General features: G+C 56.1%; 1 protein-coding gene across 3 annotated transcripts; it reads left to right on the top strand.

Annotated features, from left to right (window-relative positions):
* On the top strand, window positions 1-26,120 carry USP2 (ubiquitin specific peptidase 2). 3 transcript variants are annotated; one of them, XM_060160588.1, is made up of 13 exons: window positions 1-141; window positions 8,260-9,068; window positions 21,419-21,469; window positions 21,986-22,109; window positions 22,306-22,417; window positions 22,516-22,626; window positions 22,787-22,851; window positions 23,037-23,140; window positions 23,229-23,309; window positions 23,444-23,522; window positions 23,748-23,855; window positions 24,041-24,161; window positions 24,379-26,120. In XM_060160588.1, exons 2-13 carry the CDS (start codon window positions 8,301-8,303, stop codon window positions 24,464-24,466), a joined length of 1,812 nt encoding a protein of 603 aa, XP_060016571.1. In that variant the 5' UTR covers window positions 1-141; window positions 8,260-8,300; the 3' UTR covers window positions 24,467-26,120. The 3 variants fall into 3 exon arrangements, with proteins under 3 accessions (XP_060016571.1, XP_060016572.1, XP_060016574.1); XM_060160589.1 differs by lacking the exon at window positions 1-141 and adding an exon at window positions 2,184-2,281; XM_060160591.1 differs by lacking the exons at window positions 1-141; window positions 8,260-9,068 and adding an exon at window positions 17,655-18,104.
* The last annotated feature ends 1,325 nt before the right edge of the window (window positions 26,121-27,445 follow it).

The raw sequence follows: 27,445 nt of genomic DNA, 5'->3' as shown, positions 1-27,445 counted from the left end.
GGGAGAGGCGGGCAGGAGCCGAGGCCAGGGAGCCCTCTGCGTCAGCTGCTGCTCATTGCGCTGCTCCAGTACCGGCCGGGACTCACCCGCAGCTCCATGCTTGTGCCCGGCTCGACTCGTCCGTCTTCGGAGAAGAGGCAGGTACGTGCCACCTGTCTGAGACTGAGGAGGGGGGATGCGGAGGGCAGTGCCTTTTGAGGCTCAGAAAGTGAGGTGTCAACGACAGCCTGGGCAGAATGGGCACTAGAAATGTAGGGCGAGCGCCAGCTGCGCCGAGGATCTCCAGCTGTGGGTACCAGTTGTATGGGGGGGGCGGGGGCCTGCCAGCTGACAGCCTAGGGTGCCGGGAAGAGCCATCTGTGTGCTGATCAGTGTGTTCTAAGGAAACGGTGCTTGGGCAGGACCAGGTCTCTGAGGCCTGTGTGGGATGTGGCTGAGAGTGACGCCTGGACCCTGACAACCCCCTCCCCACGTGTGCCTGGCGGCTCATTTACTCCCTCCTCTCAAAGCTCCTGGGGGCTGTCTCTGGTCAGTTTGCCAAAGAGGGTGGGGTGGGGGGAGGGTAGCAGTCAAGTGGAAGAGATTTTCCACCAATCCCAAACCAGAAAGAGGCATCTTTGAAATTCTCACCAATCCCAAACCAGCAGCAGGCACGCGGTGCTCCAAGGCAAGTAACTTATACTTAAGTCTAAGGAAGCTCTGGCCAACCCATTCTAGCTAAGGTGTGAACATCTACCTGCTCATCTGGCTGCTCTTAGAATGGGCCTGAGCTGCATCCTGCTGAGCTCACCTCCCCAGGCACAGGCATGAGAAGGTCCCCAAGTCGGGGACGCATAAAGTGGAGGAAAGGAGAGCTGGTTGGGCTGGGGTTGGAGTAGCCACCACTCCTCTGATGCTGTAAAGGATGCCAAGCCGGAGTCGGAAGGAGGACTGGAATGAGGGCCAGGTACGAGGGCGTCCTCTGAAGTGCATCATCGTGACCTGAGCTGAGTCAGTAGCCTCTGCTGAGACGGGGTGGAGGCACCCTCCCGGGTACTCCCAGTGCTCAGGGAGAGCCATCGAGAAACAGGAGAAACAGACTGCGAGCAGACAAGAGCACCAAGGCCCCAGAGGTTAAGAATGCAGCAGCTTCCTCCTGTGACCCTGCCCAGCCAGCCCCGCTCCGTAGGCTCGGCATCCTGAGCACTCCTGCAGGTAGAGTGGACACAGCAGAGCAGCCAGCCTTGCTCCCGGTAGCCTGGGGGAATCTGCACTTGCTATATTTTTCTGGGTGGAGGAGGAAGGAGCCCAAGTGGGCCTGGCCCTTCTCTGATAGGTGGACTGGACATCTGGGAATAGGGCAAGGCTCGTTTGCCTTGCCAGTTATGGGACATGGACCAGCTCAGAAAACCATGGCGCTGATCTCTGGCATTAGAACAGAGCACTCCCGCAGGGTGGCCTGGAGGCCCTGTTCTCCCTAGCAAGCTTCACCCGGGAGGTACTACTACAAATACTACCACTGATTATAATAATAAGTGGAAGTATTCAATCTAGTAATAATTATCATTTATTGAACTCTTACTATGGGCCAGGAAATTTACAAATATTATTTAACCCTCACACCTGTGAGGTACAGCATTATTATTGCTCTTGCTTTACAGACTAAATGAGGTCCAGACAGCTTAAGTGACTTGCCCACTGTCTCAGAGCCAATAAAAGGGAAAGCCCCGGAATACAAGCCCAGGCCTAGAAGTCCATTATAAAAGAGTTTGGACCGGGAACCTGAGAGGGGCCCCTCTGGCCTCTCCCTACCTGTGTGCCCTTGAGCGAGCTGCTGTCTGCCTCTAGGTCTCCTCCGTTTCAAAACTAAAGGAGGTGGACTGAGGCTTCCTGCTCTTCTGCAGTTCAGCGACTGACACCTCCTTCTCCATATTTTTGCCTAATCCCACCCGCCTCCCTCTACCCTCCCTCTTTCCAGTTGTTTCCCCTTGAATCCTCCTTCTGTTCCATTTCAAAATGCCTGCTTTCAAACAGTCTCATAGGATCTCCTTGCCTGGCACCGGCCCACCTCAAGGGGAGGGCCTGCCACTGCCCCTTTAATTCTCCCCGAGCTTGGAATGCCAGGGAGTGGAGCTAGCCATCTCCGTGAGGTCAGATAAGATACTATATATATCGGAGTCGGTAACCTGAGCTCCGGATTACCCGGCCGAGTCAGAGCCCTGCCTCTGGGCTGGCCACTGCACTCCCTGCCCTGCTGGGGAAGGAGAAGCCCCCAGATCCTGTCCAGTGTCCCCAGACACAGGTCAGTAACTGCCCCTTTGATGTCCGAACTTCACAGGGCCATTGTCCAGAGGGCCCTGGACTGTCTGTTTGGAGGAGCCCTGTCTGTCTGGGGGAGCATATGAGAGGCCGCCCCACCGGGCCTGGTAGGTGCTACGGACAAGACCAAGGGCTCAGAGGCCAGAAGGAGGAACAATGAAGCCCTAGAGGAGAGGGAGGGAGCCTGGGGTTCTCCCCTGGGGTGGGTACCAGGAGAGTGCCTGGAAGGGTGGTTGGAAAAGAGAATTTAGGGGTTCTAATACTGCCCGGGGGCCCATATCTTTGCCTTTTCTTGGAAGGGTAGCGATGCCCACCCCCCTCCCAACCCCAAATCAAGGAGCGCCCTATAGAGACACTGCCCTAAGCCCAACCACCTCTTCTCCTCCAGGCAGGATTCTGGCTCTAATCCCCAGTCTCTTTATCTTACCTCTTCACCCACTCCCAGCACTTGGGTAACTACTGGGATCTAGAGAGACTGAGAGGGACCCACTGCCCCTTGGATGACCCCTGCCAAGGCATATGAGGCACTAAACTGGTGGGTCAGTGGGGTGGGTGCCAGTCCCCGAGAGGCAGAGCCGCTAGTGGCAGGCTGGAGGGGAGTGGGCCTGAGAGGAGTAAACAGAACTCCTAGACTATGAGAGCGCAAATACCCCTCACCCTCACCTTCCACTCCACCTGCATCCTCTACTTTGGCCGGGACATTCCTCAACCTGGGAATTGACGCTTGTGTGTAGACAGTGCCCCAGCAGCTGGGCGTGCGGCTTGGAAAGTGTAGATGACAGGGCCCCCCTCTCAGCCCACTTTACCCTTCAAGGTCAGCTGTCTCGCTGTCTCATTCCGATGTTGTTAGCAAGCGGCTTTGGGAAGCTCTGAGGTCACCACTGTGGAGGTTCGCAAGCACCTAGTGGAACTGGCTGGGATTCCCCACTCACCTGTCCCGGACACCTGAGTGGGAGGGAAGGGACTAAATCCGGCTGAGGCGCACCTCTGAAGCCCAGCTAGGGGCTCTCTATCCAGGCAGTGGCAAGGCCACAGAAGTTGGCACACCTTCACCCCAGAAAGGACAGCAGATCTGGGCAGAGAGGGGCCGTGAAGGCTGCTGGGATGTTGGGCATCACCCATCCCCTACCCTGGGGGCCAGGAGTGCCAGGGATTCCTGGGGAGCAAGTCCCTCCCCTGGCTGGGCAGGTTACGGAGCCCTTCACGTGAGTACCAGGAAATGACAGTGGCTGACGTAAAGGGCTGGTGGCCCCAGGAAGATAGGGTTCATTTTAACCCCTGACTCACCTAGTCTGGGTACCTCGGGGGGTGGGCTGAGCTGCAGCAAGGGTAGGAGGCTGGGGGGCATGTCCATAACCAGGCCTTGGGCCAAGGGCCCTGGCTGGGGCCAGATGCTGGTGCCAGGGGACATGCAGGAGCTTGGCATCATGGATGAAATGGAGGCCTCCTGGACCATGTCTCGGCCGATCAGCATCATACTGGGGCTCAGGTTGCACCTGGCTTCGCTTTCATTCGCCTGCAGTGGAAACTCGAAGGGCAGCTCCTTCGGGAGTCTGAAGCTGCCATGCTGTTGCCTAGACAGTGGATGCCTGGATGCCCCTCAACCCCGTGCTGCAGGCCCCCCACCCTGTGCCAGCTCAGGGGGAGGCCAGGGAAGTGAGGGGGGTTGGCTCCAGGGTAGCTGTCAGCAGGCAGAGCCAGGCAGGTCCCAGGCCAGCTCCGTCGCTGCTCCCAGTGTGACCTCGGGGAAAGCCACATCACTTCCCCGAACGCTAGTTTCCTCATCTGCAAATGGGCATAATGATAGCACCTGTGGCTTGGGGCCGTCGTGAGGGTTGAGTTAATACGCAGACGTCTTAGTGCAGTTTTAAGCTTTAATAACTTCAGAAATATGAATGCTAAATGCTTCGTTTGAATGTTTCATTATTTAAATTCCTTGTCTATTTTTTTTAAATTTTGAATGAAAATATTTTGAATTTCAATTTAATGTAAAAATATTAAACCTTCAAATGCTGTTGGTAAGCCAGGGGCGCGGGGAAGGCTGTATGAGTGTTGGACTTCGGGCTGCTGAGAAATGAGAGGCAGCCCGAGAAGCACTCAGGGTGATGCCCGGTCCAGGGGTGCTCAGTACCTGCTGGCGGGGCAGTGGCCAGCTGGCTCACTCATCCTTTCAGGAAGAGGGATGCCACCACACCTCCCAAGAGAGGGAAACTGAGCAAAGCGAGAGGGAAGCCTGGCAGAGCAGGGAAAAGCCGGGGGCCCCGGTGAGATGGCACGGAGGAGGAGGCTGGCCAGGGAGGCTGCCCCTGCTGTCTGAGGTGGCGGGCACCTCGGGAGGCACTGCCTGGAACCACATGCCTGTACTTGCCAGCTCTGGGTAAACAGTGAAAGGAGTCGGGCAGCAGGGGCCCCATGCTGGGCAGGGAGGGGGACGGGGGATCACAGCCAATCGGCTGGCCTCCCACTGCCCCATGAAAGGGCCATTCAGTTCAGGCCGTTCCTTTGGCAACAAGGAGACTCGTGGCCATGTGAGTGCCCGTCCTGTCCCTGTCTTGCGCAGCAAGGCTGTAGCCAGGGCCCCGGCCCACGCTCCCGCCCGGGGTGCATTCTGCAGCCTCCAGGGACAGCCGTGCCAGGTAATGCAAGGGGCGCCAATCCAAGCTGTCTGCTCACCTGAAAGATGCTGGCTGGCACTGTCCTCAAGAGTGAAACTGGGGGTTGGGGGAGGGGATAGGCATGTCAAGGCCTCAGCCCCAATAGGGACCCTCTCCCCAGACAGGGGAGCTGTAAACCAGCTGCCAGCGCTGAGAGGCAGCTTCCAGGGGGCTGTTAGTGATGGCATGACCACCTGAGGCTGCAGGGAGGGACAGGTCTGCCAGTTGCCTGCCAGATTGAAGTAGACAGGAGAGAGGGACTTAGGAGCCCCCCTGCGATTCTGGGGACTGGAAGGTACGGCTCCACCTCCAGACCCCAACCCTTCCCAGTGTTACTTGTGGGCCATTCCAGGGCCGTCTGTCCCCGTCTGCTGCACCTTGTTTGGCCCCAGCACTTCTGCATCAGCAGAGCCAGGAGAGGTCGCAAGCTTGGGGCACTGCCTGCAGAATACCAATTGCCTGGGAACCTCAGTGTGGGGAGGCGTAGAGAGGCCCGAGGGGAGGAGGTACGAGCTCCTGCCCTGGTGGGGGTGGGGTGGGGTGGGGTCATATCTGATTGGCTGCCAGGTGTCCCAGAGCCCAGCTCCTGAGACCTGGAGTCTCTTTGACTTTGAATTATTGATGGCGCTCTCCAAAGTGAAATCGAGGAGGACTGGTCCCACGCCCCCGCCCCCTGTGCCTCTTTCTATCTCTCCCCCTGGCCTCTCTCAGCCTTCATTCTCTTCCTTCTCTGGACCCCAGAAAGCTAAGCAGATGGGCGGGAAGCTTGTGGTTTCCCCTAGCCCTCCTCCAGTTCTCTTTTCCTAGAAAGGGGTGAAAGTCATGCTGGAGGTGGGAACACAGTGGGGAGGGAGTGTACAGGAAGGGTAGGGGGCCTCCGGGCCAGGCGGGAAAAGGGTGGACGATAACTTATAAGCCATGCCTTTCTGATGCCGGCCTAGACTGAAATGGCTGGAGGTCTCTGGCAGGGCCTACAAGTTCTGTTCTGGGGCCTATATGGAAGGTGCCACCTGCTCACCTCCCACCCCTGCACCTATCTCACGCCTTACGTGGACTGTTTCTCGAGCTCTCTTCCTGGCCCTCAGCACTTGAGGCTTGGCACCAGCTCCTCTCTGCCCTAATGGGCTGGGGCTGCGGCCTGGGGCAGGCTGTGGGCTGCCCGAGCCACTGGCTGCCGAACAGCTAGATTCTGCCCACTGCCCGCTCATCGCCCGCCGGGCAGGAGACAGCCAGCCCTGACGTTATTACAGGCCTACAAAGGGAGGAGCCGGGCTGCCTGGCGGGGGCTGGGGGAGGAGATAATAACCACTGTCATTGTTGAGAGCTTTCACATGTCATTATCTCATTTATTCCTCGCAACAACCCTGGGAGGCAGGAATCATAATGATGATTATTATACTGATTTTGCAGGTGAGGAAATTGGGGCTTGGGAGGTTAAATGACTAGGGCAAAATCACCCAGCTAGTCAGCCACGGGGCACATCAAAACCAGCCCCTACGCACACTCCTCTGAGGGTCCTGGATGACTCTGCACCCTCACCGCCCCAGGAGCCCCTGCTGACCCTCAAGGAAAGAGGCCCGATCCTACCTGCTCCTCCCTCCAAGCACCTCTGCCCTCCAGCTCCATTATAGATAAAGCCTGCATGTTCACGGTGATGGAGGGACTCTGCGGGCCCCCACGTGAGCCTAAATGTGATGGGGGTGCTGAGTCGAGGTAAAGTGGGAAGAGCACTGGGCTGGAAATCTGAGAGACATGGACGCCAGCCCTGGGCCTGCTAGTGCGTGACCTTAGGCAAGTCAGCGGCGCTTTTCCCATTTGTACAACAGAGAACTTAAGATGGATGACCCCTTCATCGAGTGGACACTCTCAGATGCCCAGGAAGGGGTTGATGGTCCTAACCAGTCTTAATTGGCTGGAGCATGTACTGGACACAGCTGACTCCAAGTTCCTGAAAAACAACTTGGGCAAACATCTTCCGGTTTAGTCTGAGTAAGATCTGGAGGATGTGCAAGTCTTTTGTAGCAACAACTAAAGCAACCTTAACAGTGAGGGTAGGTAACAGGTGCAATGCATCTAACTGATAATCACCCTTGTTTCAGCAGTGGGGAAATCTGGGATGGATTCCCAAATCTGATGTCTCTGCGGTGAGACTTGGTTCAGGCTGTTTCGCCCCTGTCTGCTTCAGTGTCCTCTATGTAAAGTGTGATCATGGCTGCCCACTCCCTGGGACCTTGGGAAGATTCAATTGGATGATGGATGTGGAAATGTCTTATTTTACTTGTGATAAAATATATATGACATGAAACTTAAAAAAAAAGATGGATGACCCTTTAGGGCTCTCAAAACTCCTCAATTCAGAGGTTCTGTGTTCCTTCAGCGGACCCACCCCAGCTGCAAGGACTGGGGATAGGGACAGGAGTGCTGCCTGCAGTGCAGGATTTTAGCCTCTAGGGGGCCCCCTTTGCACAAGTCATTATCACCATGAGCAGTTTGTGATGGGTGCTGGTAGGGGAGAACCCCTGGGAGGCCACAGGGCCCTGACTCCACTTGAAACAGAAGTCTTAGATCAGTGAAGACGGTGGGCTCTACCACACGAGGATCCCCCACCGCAGCAGGTGACCATGTCCAGGGAAGAACTCTGGGATTGGGTCTGGAGACCAAGGTCAGGCTCCTGCTCAGCCACTCATCGCCGCCTCCCCCAAACCACATGGGCCTCCTTTTTCTCATCAAGGATCTGGCCAAGTGATCCTCTCAGGTCATGCCAGCTCAGACAGTGTAAGATTCGCAAAAGACTCCTGCTCGTCCCGTAGGTCAGAAAGCAAGGGAGCAGTCTTAACTCTTGGAATGTCCAGCGTTTCCAATCCAGGGGGTGAGGGCGGTGGCATCCCCCCATCTCGGGAGTATCTGCAGAAGCTGAGGAGAGGAAGCAGATGGGACCTGGGTTGGAATACTATTTGTTGCTTGAAGGGCTGCAGAGGTAGGGCAGTCCCTGCCTCACCCTGGGGTGTTTGAGGGGAGCAATTGGAGTGGCCAGGACGTGCTGAGACGGATTGCCCGGTGTGGTTTATGAAAGCCAGCTCAGCTCTCATGCTTTCCCTGAGGTGTGAAAGCACGGGTGCGTGGAGACGTGCATGCCTGTGTGCGTGCGCGCAAATGCAGAGGTGTGTCTCAGCAGCGGGCCAGCCTCTCGTGGAATTAGACTGTGTGGTCCCTGGTTGAGGTCTGGCCAGCTGGGGATGGAGAGCAGGTACAGTGGGAGCCTGACCCCCAGCAGGGCCCTCTGACAACTGCTTTCCTTGTCTTTCAGCCCATGAGGCTCCCAGTTCCCATTGAGTGCCGCCCTGAAGGATGTCCCAGCTCTCCTCCACCCTGAAGCGCTACACAGAATCGGCCCGCTACACAGATGCCCCTTATGCCAAATCGGGCTATGGCACCTACACTCCCTCCTCCTACGGGGCCAACCTGGCTGCCTCCTTCCTGGAGAAGGAGAAGCTTGGTTTCAAGCCCAGCCCCCCCACCAGCTTCCTCACCCGTCCCCATACGTATGGCTCCCCCTCCATCCTGGACTATGACCGAGGCCGCCCCCTGCTGAGACCCGATGTCATCGGGGGTGCTAAGCGTGCGGAGAGCCAGACTCGGGGCACCGAGCGGCCTTCAGGGAGTGGACTCAGCGGGGGCAGTGGCGTCCCTTATGGAGTGACCACCAGCTCCCTCAGCTACCTGCCCATCAATGCCCGCGACCAGGGGGTAACCCTGACCCAGAAGAAGTCGAACAGTCAATCAGACCTGGCCCGGGATTTCTCCAGCCTCCGGACCTCAGATAGCTACCGGCTAGACCTGGGCCGCGGCCCCATGCTGGCCCGCACGCGCAAGGAGCTATGTGCCCTGCAGGGGCTCTACCAGGCAGCCAGCCGCTCTGAGTACCTGGCCGACTACCTGGAGAGCTATGGTCGCAAGGGCAGCGCACCGCAGGTGCCCACCCAGGCCCCTCACTCACGAGTCCCTGAAGTCCTCAGCCCCACCTACCGACCGAGTGGCCGTTACACGCTGTGGGAGAAGGGCAAGGGCCAGGCCCCTGTGTCCAGCTGCTCCAACTCCCCAGGGCGAAACACCATGGTGAGTTTGCCCGAGGGACCCGGTGATGGGCTGGGGAGGCAGCCACTGATGAGGAAAGGACTCCCAACTTGACCGATGATCGAAGGCAGAGGTTTTTCTTCCCAGGCCTCACAGCGGCTGCTCCTGCAGCCCAGGTGGGGATGAGCCAGGGAAGTAACCTCGGCACGTCCGGTGCCCTCATGGTTTGATGCCTTTGCCCAGGGGCTTTCCACTCTCCCCAGGAAACCCACTTCATGACCCGTGCACTCAGTGATGGCCCAGCAGTCATCTTGGAAATGCTCAGCTACCCTCACGTACACTGGGATTCTTATCCTCTACTTTCCCACCCAACACGCCAGGGTCCCCTGCAGGCCCTGCCCCATCCTGGACTGACTGCTGAGGCCCCCAGACCACCAGTGTGCCCCGTGGTAAGAGAGGCCCCCTGGCCCTGATTGCATCTCTCCTCCTGCTCAGGCTTTCACCTCCCAGTCCAGAGACGCGGCTTAACGTTGGGACATAAGACATCAGGAGAAGAGGGTCTCTCCTCTGATGGACCCTGCCTGGCTCAGGACAGGGTGTCTGGACAGGAGTTGTCCTCATGTGTCTTTGGAGAAAATGGTGCAGAACTTTTTGTCTAGGGCTTTAGACGATCCAATCCCTCTCTACTCCAATAGTGCCTGGGCTCAAATAAGGGAAGAGGCTCTGCTGGAGACAGAGTAAAGGCTGGCGTGGCCCCACCCACATCTAATCCCTGAACACACCTCTCTTGGGGCACTGACTACAATTCTGCCTTTTCTGTAGTCATTAGTTTACCCATTAGATGGTGAGCTCTCATAGGATGAGAAAGAAATCAGATCTCTAGATCCCTCACCATGTGCCTAGCTCAGTGTAGAACTCAGCTGACGTGCTTATCATGTGGATGGATGGATGGATGGATGGATGGATGGATGGATGGATGGATGGATGGATGGATGGATTGGTGAGTGGGTGGGTGGATGGACGGGTGGGTGGGTGGGTGGATGGATGGATGGATGGATGGATGGATTGGTGAGTGGGTGGGTGGATGGATGGGTGGGTGGGTGGGTGGATGGATGGATGGATGGATGGATGGATGGATGGATGGATTGGTGAGTGGGTGGGTGGCTGGACGGGTGGGTGGGTGGATGGATGGATGGATGGATGGATGGATGGATGGTTGGGTGGATGAGTAGGTGGGTAGATGGACAGGCAAGCATATGGGCAGGAGAACTGGGTGTTGTGTTGCCTTTGTTACTCTATATACTCTTCTCCTACTCTTAGGACACATGTCTCTTGGAAACAATAGCTATGCCATAGCAAGAAATGCTGCTTAAGGGGCTTGTCCAGAAAAATGGAGCAGGGGTGCAAGATAGGGGTGGAGCTTTGAGGCACAGATCTTGAAGCTCGTCATAACTAAAGGTCTTGAGAGGACAACTTTGATACCATTACTTAGAGAGTCTTGGCCTTGCTGGGCCGTCTGTGAGGTGCCATGGGAGATGCAAAGGTTGGTGCCTCCCAGAGCGTTCAGGCCCTGAAAGGGCAGGGCTGGCTATGTCGGAGGGACGAGGAGTGGCACACGACAGAGCTGGCCTGCGAGAGAAAGACATGCTCTCAGGGCACGTGCGCTTGGGGTGGAGCGTGATTCCCTTGAACAGGTCTGGTGTTGCACAGCTCTCAGTGGAGGGGCTTGGGTGCTAGAGGCCTCTGAGGGGCACCCTCCCTTTGCTCAAAAGAGAAGGGCTATTTATTTATTTATTTATTTATGGCCATGTTGGGTCTTTGCTGCTGCACGCGGGCTTTCTTTAGTTACGGTGAGCAGGGGCTGCTCTTCCTTGCGGTGCGCAGGCTTCTCATTGTCGTGGCTTCTCTTGTTGTGGAGCACGGGCTCTAGGCATGCAGGCTTCAGTAGTTGTGGCACGTGGGCTCAGTAGTTGTGGCTCACGGCTCTAGAGCTCAGGCTCAGTAGTTATGGCACACGGGTTTAGTTGCTCCGCGGCATGTGGGATCTTCCCAGGCCTGGGCTCAAACCGTGTCCCTTGCATTGGCAGGCGGGTTCTTAACCACTGCGCCACCAGGGAAGCCCAAGAAGGGCTCTTTACGGGGCTCAATGTTCCTCAAAGTGGGGTCTGCAGACTGCCTACCTCAGAATCAGCTACACAGCTTAACAATTCAGGGGTCTGGGCCCCACCCAGACCCCCCCGAATCAAATTCTCTAGGGACAGTGCCTGGAAATCTGCCCTTTTCACAAGACTGTCAGGTAATCTTCAAGCACACTGAGGTCCGAAAACCTCCCCTCCACAGACTAAACTGCAGAGCCACTCTCAGGCCCAATCCCAGGAGAGCAGGGCTTCCTCCTTCCCACTCAGGCATATTCCAAACCTCCCTGGAGCCTGCTGCCCTCCACCCCTTCCACAGAGGACACCCCGGCCCCACCTCCACCCCCAGGGCCAGGGTGAGGGGAATTCTGAGAGAGGACCTCAGAGGAGTGGCAGATTGACCCGGAGCAAACTCAGCCACCCTAGCGTCCCTCCTCCCGTCCAGAAGCAACCCCACAACACAGGGAAGTAGCCAGCAGCCCGACAACTGAGCTAGGGTTTCACTGTGAGCTCTTGCTCCAGAAGATGCTATCAACTGGGAAACGCCCCTCGTGGGCTCCGTGGTGTAAGACCTTGATTTAACCTCACCCTCAGCCCTCTAACCTCACCCCTCTCTCTCCTCACCACCCTCACCCTCGCCTCTGGAGCTGACTACATCTTGCTGGCGTGAGAACATCCCTGTGCGTGGGGCCTGGACCACTTCTGCCTAGAACCAGGTCCAGTTTCTTTTCCGATCTCCATCTGGGGATCTCACTGTCTCATTCATTCATTTACGGTGCTCCGCTTACTAGCAGCATAACCTCAGAGAAGTTCCTGAACTTCTGAACCTGTTTCCTCTGTGAAACGAGAGCAATCATAGTTCCCACTTCATAGATTGTCGTGAGGAATCAAAGGTTGCGTGTGAAAGGGCCTGGCCCGTAGTAGGTGCTGCATACATGTCAGTCCTCCTTGCCCCCTTCCAGGTGCTCCAGGGGCAGGAGAGGTGTGAGCCATGGCCCCTGCCCTCGGGCATATGCACAACTAACTTGGGGAGATAAGTTCCAAAAACAGCAGCAGTAGGAGGCCTCCCTAGGTGTTTTGCGGTGTCATAGGTGATGGGGAAGGGAGAGGTCATCCGAGGCTGGGATGGGCTGCTCTGACCGCTGGAAGAACATTTTGCCTCTTTAACCTTGGACACCTCTCACCTGAGCTGTTTCCTCACCCATGAAAGGGAATGGTCATGCCTGCCCTGCCCACCTCCCAGGGATGTCATGAGGTTCAAAGCAAATAATGGATGTGGAGGAATCTGAAACCAGTAACATGTGATGGGAGAGTCGGTTTAAACTTAAGGGGGGAAAGGAGATGATGGAAAAGAAGGGGCACTTGGCAACTGACTAGAGTGGGAGAGGGGACCCCCGTTGGGAGGAACAAAGGTGAGAAAGAAGTGCATACTGGGGCAGAGCCAGCATGATCTGACTCCTCTGGGGCAGCCGTGGCCCCAGGGCTCTCAGGGTAGCTGACCTGAACTACAGCTGAAGTACAGTAAAGGGAGGTCACAAGCAGGACCGCCCACCGGTGACTAGAACAGTTCTAACCAGACTCAGTCCCCTTGTTAATAGTAACAGCCCACGTGAACTTGGACTGTCACAGACTCAGCTGAACACGGGTGAAGAACTGGTGTAGGGGGACAAGAATTCTGAATACCCCCCACCTCACCCCCAGCTTGCTTAAGTACCAACAAAATGCCACTCCACGGAGGGTGCAGCTCAGCCTAGGACAGTGAGGGCTGCCCCAGGCTCCACCTTATGACAGACTGGAGAGGAGGGAGGTGTGTTGGTTCAGAACTGATTAAAAAAAAACCTTTCACTACCTTCAGTGGGGACTCCAAGGCAGGAAGCCAGGCCAGGTGAGTTGGCCCTGCAGAGAGCCAGGGGCCCAAGCACGTCCCCCCTCTGCCCCACCTCTCCTGTTCCCTTGGGCCTATGGAAGGACAAGCTGTTCCCACTGAGCCCTTCCAGGGCTGCGCTTTAACCCCTACAATCCATCCTAATCCTCCTCCGCTCCACCCCCTCCAGCTGCTCCCTCCCCGGCCCTGGCATTCTGCCTGCTGGCCTCAGCCCTGCCGAGGCCACCTCCTTCTTTCCTGGGGCCCTCCAGAGCACAGGCCACGGGCCGGGCATCTGCTGCTCGGATGCAGGGCCTGACCCGGCCTCTTGCACACCCGTGCCCTCTGCTCTGGGACCTGTTGCTAGGAGCAAACGGCCTGGGCACCTGGGTCCTATTTGCCACTGGGGCTGCTGACTCATCTCGCAAAGCCTCGGGTTCCAGCTGTTCAGTGACAGGGAGATTATATAAGCCGAGGTCATGTGATTTTTCTCTCGGGTGGGACTTTGGACTTACTGCTGCCAAGCAGTAGGGGGAAGGGAGGAGTTTTACTCCAAAGAGAACTACTTGAGGACAGCAGGGGCTGCCCTAGGGCTCCTGGGTGAGAGGAGTGACCTTCCTCTCCGTCCCCTGCCTTCTCACTGTTTACTCAGCCACTCCGAACTGCATCCCTGCTGTCTTATTTGTCCAGCTTGGCAGCCTGAGACCCTGGGGCTTGTCCTCACCCACTCGGCCACCCAGAGGAGGTTGGACTTCCTCAGGGCCTGAATCTGTGCTGACAGCATAGGAAGGTCACACAGAGGAGCCCTTAAGCCAGAGGAGTCCCACGGCCAGGACTAGTACTAGCTGCTGAGAAAGAAAGGGCAGTCGGTTTGTAGTCTGTGGTTAGAATCAGCCAGACACTGATGTCTCCAGCCCTTGAAGACCGGCTGTGGGCTATGACCTGGCTGGTGGCCTTGGTGCTGCCTTACCCAGGCTCGTTTTCTCAATCAGTGCCCCGCACTGTGCTCCCTGCCTCCCCCTCCACCCCGCCTCGGGGATGTCTCCATGAGTTAACGTGGCGCAGGGGTGGGCTCAGCAAGGCAGAAGTTAATCCAAGCCTGGCAAAATGTTCCCTGCCCCCGGGAGAGCCGCTCCACTGACCATCGGCTGCAGAAATGAACAGCATGTTCAGGGCCCAGAGCTGCACACGTCGTCCCCTGCACCCTCTCACCTCAATGGGTCCATAGAAACTGGTGCCCCACACAGAGGTATAAACGAGAGAGGGAAGTGTGTGGGCCTCTGGAATCCAGCTGGTTCAGGCCGGACTGCCCAGGGGCTCAAAGGAGTACAGAGCTTTTGGCCTCCTGGAGTCTGAGTGATGCAGGGAGGCGGAGCTTCCTACAGACCTAGGTACCGCTGGCTGGCCCTCCGTCCCCAAGGGCACTCGTGGGCTGAAAGCCAAACCTCCTAACAAGGACTCTGAGCCCCTACCAGTTCAGTCAATCAGGCCACCAGTCTGTCCCGTTTGCAGTGGTAACGGCAGGTGCGCCCAGGAGCAGGGCCTAAGCAGTGTTTCCAAATCCAGGACCAAGCTGCCCACTAAGATCTGAGGGAACAAGGTATTCGCCGTCTTGCCTTAGTAGAGCTAACGCTGACTTTAATTTATTTAAATACTCCATCCGTGCCAGGAAGGATCTGAGGTGAGAAAATACCTACGGGGGAGGCAGGCCAAGCACAGGGTCTGAGAAATGGCCGTCTCGGGCTGCAGGAATGAGCCCTGCAGAGATCAGCTCAGTGTGTCTGAGGCAGAAAGTCATGGAGCCGGAGCCAGATTCAGATCCCAGAAGACCATATGCTTTACCCACCCCACTTCACGAAATGGCACTGAGGAGAAAGGGTCTCAGAGGGGCTTGGCTAGTTGAGAAAGGACCTCGGTTCTTCCTTGGCGGTGTCCTGCAGCCGTCAGACCTGCCTGACAAGACTGGACCCTGTGGGAATTCTTTCCGCCCCGGCTTCTCAAAGGGCTCCCATGCAGGAGCTTTCTCCAGCTGGGCCTCCCCTCTCCCAGCAATGCCCCTAACCTCCCGCATCCCAGGAAAGATGGAGAGAGCTGGCAGAATGTCATGATGTCCTGGGGTGGCTGGCCTACGTCATGGGGAGACAGGCCAAATGCTCCAGGGGGTGAGCACCTGATAGACAGCGCTTCCTGCAGCTCACTTACTCGACATGCAAACCCAGACTCGCCCCACCCTCTGAGGCTCAATGGGACTTCCAGGATGGCCAGCAGAGCCTGCTCTGGCCCCCTTTCATGATGAGCTCAACATCTTTATTAAGCACCCACTAAGAGAACCCACAACGCTGCCCTTCAGGAGGTATCAGTGTGATGGTACAATCAACACACAAGCTCAGACCACTTACAGAAGCCTTAGAGACACTTATAACACAAAGATAAACATATTAAGACAAATTCATACAGTGGAAACTGAATGCTAGTAGACTGAGGGTATACAGGGATGGTGTTTCGAGCTGGGTGGAGTTCATTAGAGAAGGCTTTGTGGAAAACATGAGTTTTGAGCAGAATTTACAGGTTGGTAACTGGCAGAGAACAGGAAAGGCATTCCAGAATCTCCTGGTAATTGTTCCTAGCATGGGTTTTGCTGTAGGACGGGTCTGGGTTCAAAGCCCCACGCTGCCATTTACCAGCTACGTGGTCCTGGAAAGTCATTTGACCTCTCAGGGCTTAAGTTCCTTCATCTAGGAAACAGAGGTAATAGTTGCTACATCACTGTGTTATTATGCAAGTTAGCTGGGCTAATATATATAAAGCACTTAGCAGTGCCTGGCATTTAGTAAGTACTTCATCGGTGGCAGGTTTTTGTTTTTTGTTTTTTTTTTTGCGGTACGCAGGCCTCTCACCGCTGTGGCCTCTCCCGTTGCGGAGCACAGGCTCCGGACGCGCAGGCTCAGTGGCCATGGCTCACGGGCCCAGCCGCTCCGTGGCATGTAGGATCCTCCCGGATCAGGGCACGAACCCGTGTCCCCTGCACCGGCAGGTGGACTCTCAACCACTGTGCCACCAGGGAAGCCCGGCAATTTTGTTTTTTAAGCGAGAGAAGGCAAGTGCTAAAGCAGGTTGGTTGACAGCGGGGATCAGAGAAGAGTGAGGGTGGTGACGGTGTCGTCCGGCCTATGGATGACAGTCTCACAGACAGGGCTACCTGAGGTTTCCAGAATGGATAGAAGAGTCGGGTGTTTCAGGGCAGGGGAGTGATGTGATGAAATGCAAGCCTTGCTGCAGACAGTGTGGTTAGGAAGGGTGTGGTTAGGAAGAAGGAAGCATGGAGGAAGGCTGTTGCATTTTGTCCAGGGTCCAGGTTTGGTCACCCGGCAAGGAGAGTGACTGTGGAGATCACCCCTCCTAACATCAAGCCTCACTTATCACCCAGGAGAACGCCCTGCAGCTCCTGCCACCTGCGCACTCCTCCCACCACCGCTGCTGGAACACACAGGGGCAACCGTCTGTGCTCCCCCCTCAGTAGCACAAAATCGCTGTTCTGTGGGAGTCCTGGGGTACAAGCCATACATGCGTCCTGGACACACTCCCCATGTGGCTGTGGTCGTGTGTGCCGTGTGCGTGTACATGTGGGGATGACAGGCCAAGGGAAACAGAAGGAGGCCACAGATGAGTAACAGCACACACTGCTGCCTCCCAGAGTATTTTTAAATGCTAAAAATACTGGCTAAAAATACCCATCAAGCTCCAAACAAGATACTTTCTCCAGGCAGATTCTGTGTGGGTCCCTGATAGGTGAGGGGGGCGGAGCAGCAGAAACCTTCAAGCATTGCTGCCCTTCGGGTCAGAGGAGTACACTCACCCCACACCAGCTGAGCACCTATTTCTCCACCGTGGTGGTACATTCTCCCCATCTCCCGAAAACAAATCAAAATTTGAGATTCTAGGAGAGATGGAGTTGGGTAACTGGGTAGAAGAGGCCAGAAAAGGTTCCTTCCTGGGGCCAAAAGGTACGGTGATGTATTGTACCATATAAAAATATGGGCATTGCCTCTCTTGACAGTGGGCCAAACTAGGGCTGGAGGGAGGAGGGGTGCTCAATGCCAAAGCCGTGGAAATCTACCTTCCTAACCTGGGCCCTGTGACCCTCACGGTCTGTGTCGATGCTGGGCTCCAAGAAAGCCCTGAATGCTGAATCCCCCCTGAATGCTGTGCAAAAGTTTGTGCGTGGGTGCATTTTTCCCTGAAAAAAATGAGTACAGAGCTTCCATCGGGTTCTCAAAATGATCTGCAGCCCCCAAAAAGTTAGGAATCGTTTGCCGCCTTGGGGGAAGCTCACCCGGCTGACACTCGTCCTTGGAGACGTGTCCTCTGCGGGCCTCAAAGACAGTTTCTCGAGTCCCAACCCCGAGGTGGGTGCCGGACTCCGCGCTCCGGTCCTGCCGGCCCCCGGGGGCTGCCAGGTCTCTGCGGCCGGCGGGCTCTGTCGGCGGCAGGGGTCTGGGGGCAGCCAGGCGGTGGGCGGACCTGCGGGAAGCGCGAGGTCTGGCGGGGTCTCAGCCTCGCTCGGGTCCGCGTGCTGGCGGCCGGGGGCGGGGCCCAGCGGGGGCGGAGCTGGAGCCCTGGTCCCGCCCCAGCGCTGACGTCGCGCGGCCAGCGGCGCGGGCGGGGCCGCCAGTCTGCTAGAGAGAGAGAGAGAGAGAGAGAGAGAGAGAGAGACAGAGCCGGTGCAGGGGCGGTTGGCGGCGTGCGCCGCGGAGGTTGAGGCGGAGGAGCGCGCGATCAGCCTGCCGTAGCGGTTGCCGCCGGGCGCCGCGGACGGTGTCCTGTGGCGGCCTCGCCGGCCTGGGCGTCCGGGCCGTGGGATCGCGCGGTACTACCCCGCGCCCCCTTGGCCAACGTTAGGCGAGGGGTCGAGCCCGCCACCCGCCCGTCAGCATGCGCACCTCGTACACCGTGACCCTGCCTGAGGATCCCCCCGCAGCCCCCTTTCCCGCCCTCGCCAAGGAGCTGCGGCCGCGCTCCCCTCTCTCCCCTTCCCTGCTGCTCTCCACCTTCGTGGGGCTCCTGCTCAACAAAGCCAAGGTACGCGGGGCCCTTTTCCGGGACCCCCAACGCCGAGGGCTGGGGTTCCGCCTCCTCCCCGGGATGCCCTCCCTCCCGCCCCCTGCTGCCGCGCGCCGGGCCCGGGCACGGAGCGTCCTCAGCCCCCACCCCTCCTTTCCCAGGGTCTCCCGGCAAGGAACGCCCCTCCCCGGGTGATCTCACGCTTACTCGCGGCCCCCACCCCTTGTTGAGGTCCCAGCCCCTGAGTCCTCCGAACCCCCCTTCGCCTTCCCTCTCGTCGACCCCTGCACCAGGTGGCTCTTGGACTCTTAATTCCTGGCACCTATCAGGACAGGTGCAGGAAAGCGTAACCTTGACTAGTTCTCGGTGTGTGAGGGAACGGGCAGCTCGCTGGACCCCGCGGGCGTGACTCCTCCAAGGCCAAACCCAGCAAGAAAGGCTGGTGGGAAAGGGGCCGCCTCCCCGACACTCAGTTCCAAAAGGCCCTTTCCCAGAGGGTCGGTAACAGGGGTCCTTTGACCCCGTGAAGGGCAGAGGAGTTGCAGACGGGGAAAGAGGTCAACGTCCCTTCCCTTCCCAGCCCTCCCCAGTTCAGCTAAGTGGGCACTGGATCCCTCAAATGACGTAGCCGCCCCAGAGTGATGCTGGGGCTAAAGGCTGGGCACTGCCCCCTCGGGGAAGAGAGAGGGGGCCAGAGCTTGACAAGTCTTATGTAACAGCACCAGCTCCCGTGTTGGCAGTGTGTGCACTGCCCCGTGCCAGGGCCATACCAGCCTCCTTGGCCATGGCTGACCCTCATGGCACAGGTGAAGTAAGCTGGAAAGCCCTTTCCTGGGGTCTCGAGTGTGAAGACACAAACCTCCATCAGCCTTTCTTCTATGGCTCATGTTCCCAGATGTTTCCCCCGCGTTAACATAGAACAGGCTCTTATGAGCCCCCTGCTCCTTCCCTGGGAGGTGAATGCTGTCTGTTTGCTGGCAATGGAGGTGACATCTACCTTCAAGAACAGTGGTTGCTACCGAGTCAAATTAGGTTCGCTGATGGCTAATTTTAAGGAAGCTCTTGACCCGAACTTTCTCTGCTCTTTGCACTTGAGTTCCAGCATCCCAACTGGAGTCATTTCCTTGTCTCCTGGTGAGAGGCTGGCTGTTCAGGGTCTCTCCCCACTTCTCCAGTTTGGGCCTCTCCCTGTCGGCCCGGAGGTAGGATTGTTTTTCCCGTAAGAAAGGTCACTCCTGGGACATTTTGTTTCTCTCTGGAATGGAAACTGCTGACTTTCCCTGCAGCTCCTGATTTCCTATTCATGGCAGAAGAATATCTGGCTGGGCAGAGAACAGCCCTGCTCTCCCCTCCGCTCCCACCCCCTGACTTCTGTTACCCAGCCGCCTTCTACACAGAGTGCTTAGAAATTGGCAAGTAGTTTTGAGCTCAGGAAATCTTAGACAAAGGCACAACCCAGAACTAAGAGGGTCCCAGCGATGCCTTGAAGGAGCCTCCCCCATCTCTCCACCCGCCAGGCCATAAGCAGGGGTAGAGCCTCGAGAATAGTAACCGTAGGTCGTGAGCTGTTCTCCTTGACCTTCCCTCTGTTGGGTCACAGTTAAAAGTGTCAACACCACAGGAATGCTTCATTAGAGAGATGCCTCCAGTCTCCCACTGCCCCACCCCCACTAGAGCTGCATGACTACTGCCTCAGCCACGGGCCCCCTTTGGTGGACAGCGACAGTCACCAGCGGTAGAATGCTTTGCTTCTGTGGCCCGTTTAGACAGATGTTGTCTGAGGCACGGGGAGGGGGGGTAAGAACTAATAAAGCACTCCCGGAAATAGATGTAAGAGTGGGTGTCCCGGGGAAGAAAGAGCAGGTATTCGGTCGTGGGCAGGCTTTAACGTTTAGTTCCGAATGGGCAACACGGAGACATCAGTGTTTCTGTTGGGCCCCATGTCTACTTCAAAATGCTGATAAGGTCTTTGTCCGGGGAGTTATCTCTGTTGTGGCCCTCTGACTGGAGCATCAGGGTTTACTGAGATTGTCGTGAAGATTTAAATTCTGTGTCTGGGGCCATACACTGCTGTTCTTCAGCAGGTGTTTGTACCCCACCTGCTGCCAATAGGCTTTTCTTTCTAGCTGCAGGTGGACAGCAGGTCTCTCTGCTGGTTTAGGTATTTCCTTCCCTACCTATTAGTGTTAGACCTGAGAATTGGCAAGGAAGGATCTTCCCACTTGTGGGATCAGCGGGGCAATACCTGAGAAAAGCCCTCCTTCAGCCTGCCTCTCCCCAGCCCACCCCCTTATGCTGACAAGCTCATGGGCTTTGAGCTGCTGACAGCACACGGCATGAGTAATTTTAGCTGAGTTATTTCAGGCTCCTGTTCTGATCAGGCTTGAGCTGGCCCCACGCATGCCCCAGCCAGTGTTGCTCCAGAGTTGCCTGCTCCCAGGTCCCCTCCCTGAGATGGAGGGTGGAAGGCTCATCTGTAGGCCGATGCGTTAACCCTTTGAGCCTGAAGGTTTTCTGACTCCTTGGAGGTCAGGCCAGGGTCAGCCAAGAGACCTGGACAAACACGCTCAGAGTCCTCGCCGGAGCACCTTTTCTCCCTCCCACCCCCTCACCAGCCTCCACAGTAGGGACAAGAGCAAGAGGAGCGCCTTCAGCCAGGTGCTCACCTCTGCTTGGCCCAACCTGCCATCAGAAGGATTCCCAGCCGGTGGCCAGTCAGGGTGTTGAAACCTGAACCAGGCGAGGAGGATTCTCCCAGGCTTTAATCAGCCCTCAGGAGCTGAGCTCAGCTGGAAGGAATTCCACCTGTCTCTGGCAGTTCAGAACGGCAGGCCAACTAGGGTTTTTCCCCAGATGAAGATCTAGACTCAGTTGAGATGTTTTGTCATTGAACTTTGCAAGACCTCCTTGAAGTGCTCATTGTGACGGCTGCTTTAGACATCAGCCATGTCAGGATACTGATGGGGGTCATTTGAGAGAGTGCCTGGATTTGGGGCCTGAAATTTCTTGGAGCCAGGTATATGAACTCCTGGTCTCTGGCTCTCATCTCCAGTCTCCAATATGGCAGAGAATGAAAAGTAACATAAAGATGGGGGAAAACACGTAGTCGATAAAAGAAAGCAAAGCCTCGAAGAACATTTTTCTTGTGTGTTGAAAATGACAGGCATTCCACACCCCTCTTGCCTACAACATACGTAGACTGAAGTTGAAGAGAGAATAATGTGTGTGGCTTGATGCCAGTGGCTACAACTGGCAGAAAGTTGCAGAGAGAACCTAACATAGGCCAGGCCTCTTCCTTCAGCCTGAATATGCCACGTGTTCTTTGCTTACAGAATTCTAAGAGTACCCAGGGTCTGGCTGGTCTCCGAAACCTTGGGAACACGGTGAGTTCTTCCTAGCCCACTTCTTTCCTGAGGCCACTCCCTACCATCCCAACTGGGACCGTCTAACCAGAGTCCCCTCCTGGCTCCAGCCAACTCCCTCCCTACCCGCTAGGCCAGCTGGTACCTGCCCTTCCTGGCTGGTGTTTTACAAAGTTGCCGACCTCTTCCTCAGCCCCGCCCCCAGCAGGAAGCCCTGCTGAAGAGGAGTTGCCCTTTGAACTGGCAGCTTAGGTACTGTCCTGGATGCTTCTCGAGGACAGGATCACTTCCCACCCACTTCTGTCCAGCTCCCCCGCTCCCTTTTGCACACCTCTGTGGCAAATAGCCAGTTACAGCACCTGTGCCAGCAGCGGGAACTTGCCTCACTTCACCGCTTCACTTACAAAAAGAGGCACTTGAGGCGGTGGGAGGATTCATTTCTGGGCCCGATGGACCAGAGGGCTCTAGGTAGGACGTAACTAGACATGCCAGCCAGGGTCTTTGCTCCGCGGCTGACATGCAGGTGGTCTCTCGCAGTGCTTCATGAACTCCATTCTGCAGTGCCTGAGCAACACCCGGGAGCTGAGGGACTACTGCCTCCAGAGGCTCTACATGCGGGACCTCGGCCACAGCAGCAGTGCACACACAGCCCTCATGGAAGGTGAGGGGCGCGGCCCTGCTCCCCCTCAGGACGCTTTTCCCACTCTGCTGTCGCTGCACTAGTAGTTGTGTGTCATGTGTTCCTCTCCTATTTCTCTTTCTTTGGCTTCTTTTAGTTGGGACTCTAGGTTAAGAATTTCGTAGAGAAAATGGCTTAGCTGTCCTCCACGCCCCTCCCTACCCTCTCCTTCCAATAGAGTTTGCAAAACTAATCCAGACCATATGGACCTCATCCCCCAATGATGTGGTGAGCCCCTCTGAGTTCAAGACCCAGATCCAGAGATACGCACCGCGCTTCGTCGGCTATAAGTAAGGGCCTTGGGGACGTGACCTCCCCGGGGTGGGTGGCAGCAGCAGCAGGTTCTAGGGGCCAGAGGTGTCGCTCACTCCCTTTTCTTCGGGTTCAGTCAGCAGGACGCTCAGGAGTTTCTTCGCTTCCTTCTGGACGGGCTCCACAATGAGGTGAACCGGGTCACAGCGAGGCCCAGGTCCAACCCTGAAAACTTCGACCATCTTCCGTAAGTAGGAGGAGAGTGCTGGGGGCAGAACTACACGAACTTCTTTGGGGGTAATGATTTGGGGAGAATTTTGGATATTAAGGATTTAGATCCCTAGGCCTTTAAACTTATCATGGTTTGAGCTCTGACCCAATTGTCTTCCTCTCTCTCTGGGTCCTAGTGATGATGAGAAAGGGCGCCAGATGTGGAGGAAATATCTAGAACGGGAAGACAGTCGGATCGGGGGTAAGTGCGGGCACGGGGGGCAATGCCTGCCTTCCCTGCTAAGTGCTTTGCCTGAGCAGAGCATGAGAAGCCCATTCTCCCGGGGACCCCTCCTGCTATCCAGTGCCCAGCACCCAAAGGTCTGAGGCGGGAGCGGTGAGAAAGGAGACACAGTGTTTAAGCATCGCATGTCCGTCTCTCCCCAGATCTCTTTGTCGGGCAGCTGAAGAGCTCCCTGACGTGTACTGATTGTGGTTACTGTTCTACAGTCTTTGATCCCTTCTGGGACCTGTCTCTGCCCATTGCTAAGGTACGCACCCCTGTCCCCCTGCATCTGAAACTCCCGCTCTTACCCTTTCATGTCAGCGACCTCTGACCTTCATTTTTCTCTCTCCCAGCGAGGTTATCCTGAGGTGACGTTAATGGACTGCATGAGGCTCTTCACCAAAGAGGATGTGCTTGATGGCGATGAAAAGCCAGTAAGTCACCCTCCTTGGCAGCGAGAGTGCATCTCCCTGAGCCCTCTCGGGGGCGGACCAGCCTAGGAGTTGCTGGATTCGCCTGTTGGCCTCTCTCGTGAGTCCTTCCCAGCTCTGTCTATCCTGTCTTTCAGACGTGCTGTCGCTGCCGAGCCAGAAAGCGGTGTATAAAGAAGTTCTCCATCCAGAGGTTCCCAAAGATCTTGGTGCTCCGTATCCTTCAGCTCGTCAGGGCAGGGACTTGACATTAGAGAGTGACTGATGACAAGGGCCCAGGTGAGGGCCAACGGAGTAGGAACCTCAGAACGTCAGGCGGCTTTTCTCCTCCCGCGTGCCCTTCTGCTTCCTGAGAAGCGCAGTCACCCTCAGGGGCTCTGTCTCCTGTTCTCGGACTCTGTTCTTGCCACCCTGTCTGTCCTTGACTCACACCAATACCAGATCTGAAGCGGTTCTCAGAATCCAGGATACGAACCAGCAAGCTTACAACATTTGTGAATTTCCCACTAAGAGACCTGGACTTGAGAGAATTTGCCTCAGAAAACACCAGTAAGTATTTTTCTGCACTGGAGGCGCAGAACCGAGGCACAAGTGTCTAAGGTACAGCGGGGAGGCCAAGAGGTGGAGGGACGCTGCTAAGGAGTGAGACGTGGAAACTGGGAGTAGCGGCAGGAGGGGGGGGCCCGGGGGCAAGGGATGCCTCGGGGGCTGGACGCCTTGTGCTTCCTCCTCAGACCACGCTGTTTACAACCTGTATGCTGTGTCCAATCACTCCGGAACCACCATGGGCGGCCATTACACAGCCTACTGCCGGAGCCCGGTGACGGGAGAATGGCACACGTTCAATGACTCCAGGTGAGACAGGCCTCGAGCGCGGCTCCCGGCCGTCAGGCACCTGTACCTCACCCGGAAAAGGTCAGGGCCAAAAGGGGTGCTGTGCATTTGAAGACCCTCCAGAAGAGGGTGGCCTCGGGTGTCCAGTAGATCAGAGACGGGCCCTCACGCTCCCCCAGCCGCTCTGTCGCGTCCTGGGGCCCCGCGGCCGCCAGGCTGACCTGTCTTCTCTCCACAGCGTCTCCCCCATGTCCTCCGGCCAACTGCGCACCAGCGACGCCTACTTGCTCTTCTACGAGTTGGCCAGTCCACCCTCCCGCATGTAGCAACGACGAGCTACACCTCATCCTTCCCCGTGGTGGCCCTACACCCTAAGTTTTTTTAAAAAGACCAAAAAAGGCAAAAAAAAATAAAATAAAAACCCACCTGACTAATAAGCGAAAACTAAAGGAAAGTGAAGCTGCTGAGCAGGAGTTGCTGCAGCCTGGCCAGCGTCTGGGGTGGGGAGCCTGCTGCCCCCGAGCCCCGCCTGGCAGGGAAGACCGGCAGGACACAGACCGAGCCAGCACAGTGTCCCTCGGCTTCTCGTGTTTGCATCTGTAAGCTTGTGGTTTCTTCCTGTGTGTGATTAAACAGCCGTCTGTGGGGAGAAGCTCCTCATCCGCTGGCCGCGGCTCCAGCCCCGGCCTCCCGGAGAGACAGCGCCCTCTAGAGCCTGCTGGGGAGGATCGCTGCCCGTCTTCACCGGCCCAGGAGCGAGAGAAACACCCATGAGCCAAGAGCCCTCTTAACGCTGCTAACTCCGGGGGGACAGATGAGGGGACGTCTTTGAAAAAAGCTGTTTTTGGTTTTTAAAAGCCCAGCTGTTTTTTTTAATTTACCGTAACTAAAGTTTTCAGACTGGAGATGCTGTCTTTCACACCTCTTCACAGCTGGGACGTTGTGCTGGTCATTTTCCTTTTTTTTTCCTTAATTCTTCAAAATACAGCTTTTCTCATGCCAACCCCCAGTGGTGCTAGGTGGGAGTTGGCCAGGCCCCAAGCACAGCCACAGTAGACCTGGGCTCTGACAGGTTTCTTGTTTGTTTTTTTAACGTTTTGGATGGAATCTAGTTGCCTCCAAGAATTGTGCCTTATAGCATTTGGGGACCAGGGGGTGACTGCCCCTCCCTGAAATATCCCTCAGCCTCTTCCCTTTTCCCCAGTGCCATGTTCAGAGCGCCGGGGAGCCTCAGGGTCGCGCCCGTAGCCCCTGGCTTGTTTTGCATTGCAGTGAGGTGAAGAGGAGAGCAGGTGAAAGGAGATTTCTTCTGATAGTGTTATCAAGTTCTTCCCGCCAGCCTCCTCTAACCCAGTCCCGGGCTACTCCCCAGCTGTTGGAAGGATAGCAGGAGCCCCTTACCCTCGAGCTTCTCTCACCTTTAATTTATTCCTCCTTAACTTGCTTTTCCTCTCCGACCTTCCTGCCCCACACGCCCTTCTCAGAGCCTCCTGACGTAGGCCCTCTGGACCGAGTTTCTCAGGGATGCCCATGCCACCCCCAGCTCCAGCTCCTCTCGGCATCGGTCTACAGTCCAACGTGGGAGCTGGAGCCTGGGTGTTTGGGGACATCTTGCCTCAGTTGTATGGTTCTTTCCCATGGGCTTGACTCTGCCCTAAGTAGTCGGGCAAAACTCTGTGCTGCCCCCTAGAAAACAGCTGTTCCGCACCAAGGCACGGAGGTCTGTGCGTGGAGCCCTCTGCACACCCCCACGGCTGGGCCCCACCTGTGCCCCTCGGAGCCCAGAACTTTCCAGTGTTCCCAGGAAGCATCAGAAAAAGACACCCTGAGTCTAACTGGCCTGACACCCTTCTCCAGGGAAGACCTGTGAACCTGAGCCAAAGGGCTGGTGTACACTTGTTTACTGTGTAAGCAAGAGGAGAAGAATGTGTGATGTACAGTGGAACCTTGTACAGAATAAATAATAGCTTTGAGAAGTAAGTTGGTACGTGATGGAATCTTGATCTGGAACAGGTCTGAACCCAGGAAGCGCTCCTAGCCTATCAGTGGAGATAGTTTACTGCTGCAATCAGATTGTAGATTCCAAATTCTGGACAAAGTTAACTACCCACTTTTTAGCTTAAACTTCTCAATTCTGTTAAAAAAAAAAAAACTGGACTAGTACACATTTTGAACACTATATTCCTTATCTGGATTCACTGATACATTAACATTTTGCCACATTTGTTTATGTATACTTTATTCTTTGGGGCAAAACATTTACGGGCAAGGTGTCCTGTCACTTCTAAATACCTCAGTGTGCGTCTCCCACGTAACCACAACCCTGGAATACCTCAGTGTGCATCTCCCACTTGACCACAACCCTGGCTTCACACCTAAGGAAATCAGGATGTCTAACGGACATCACTTTAAATGGACTGTCTGCTTTTTAACTGCTAGTAGGGGCACTCTGGTGGTTCTCTGTTGATGCACTTGGGTGCCTGTACAGACCTGTGACGAGCTAAGACAGGTCTCTCCAGCAGAGATGAATACAGCAACGTTTGCTCTTAGAGCAGAGTGTCTATGCCTGGGTGTGGAGTGATCAAGGCTTGGTCCTCAATAAATTAAATGAAAGATCTCAACTTGCCCCACTAATACCTGGAAACAGCAGCCTTTACATTAAAGGTGTTGTTCTCTAAAATGGTGTTTTCAAGACACCACCAGATTTAACTCCTTGGAGGGAGGGCCTCGTTGGGGTCCCCAGGGACTTGGCTCCTTGAGTTTTCTCTCAGACTTTTTCAGATTTTCCATTTCTGCCACCAATCCCAGAACTTGGGAAACTTAAGTCACCACCAGTTGAGCTTAAAGTGTTTTATGGGGAATTTTCCTAACTGCCATCCGTGCTCCACACACTGAGAAATCAAGGCCTATCTCTCCTTCCCTTGCTTGTCACTCTCCCTCCCAGCGGCACCTGCTGTCACACTCACCTCCTGGGCTGAGACTGGAGGTGGCCATTTTCGGGGGGGGGGTGGCATTTCCCAGAAAGGATTGAAAATAAGAGTGACTCAAGCCTGAGTTTCTCCCCGGCCTGCCCTGGAAGGGGCCCGATGCAAGAAAAATAATTTCCCCCAAACCACAAGTGAACAGGATCACCTTCAAGATGGAAACATTAGGCTTAGAGCAAAATGGATGGCTGAGCCTCAAATCAATGTAAGGTGCTGTACCTCTCCTGTGACTAGTTCTTCACTGGAGGTAGAAGCCACCTGTGTGCTTTTGTTGTCTTCCACTGGGGAACAGACAGACTATAACTAACATCGAGGGTGGGG

This window comes from Lagenorhynchus albirostris, chromosome 9 (genome assembly GCF_949774975.1).
Source record: "Lagenorhynchus albirostris chromosome 9, mLagAlb1.1, whole genome shotgun sequence".
NCBI classification, from domain to species: Eukaryota; Metazoa; Chordata; class Mammalia; order Artiodactyla; family Delphinidae; genus Lagenorhynchus; species Lagenorhynchus albirostris.
This window is presented reverse-complemented; position numbering and strand designations above follow the sequence as displayed.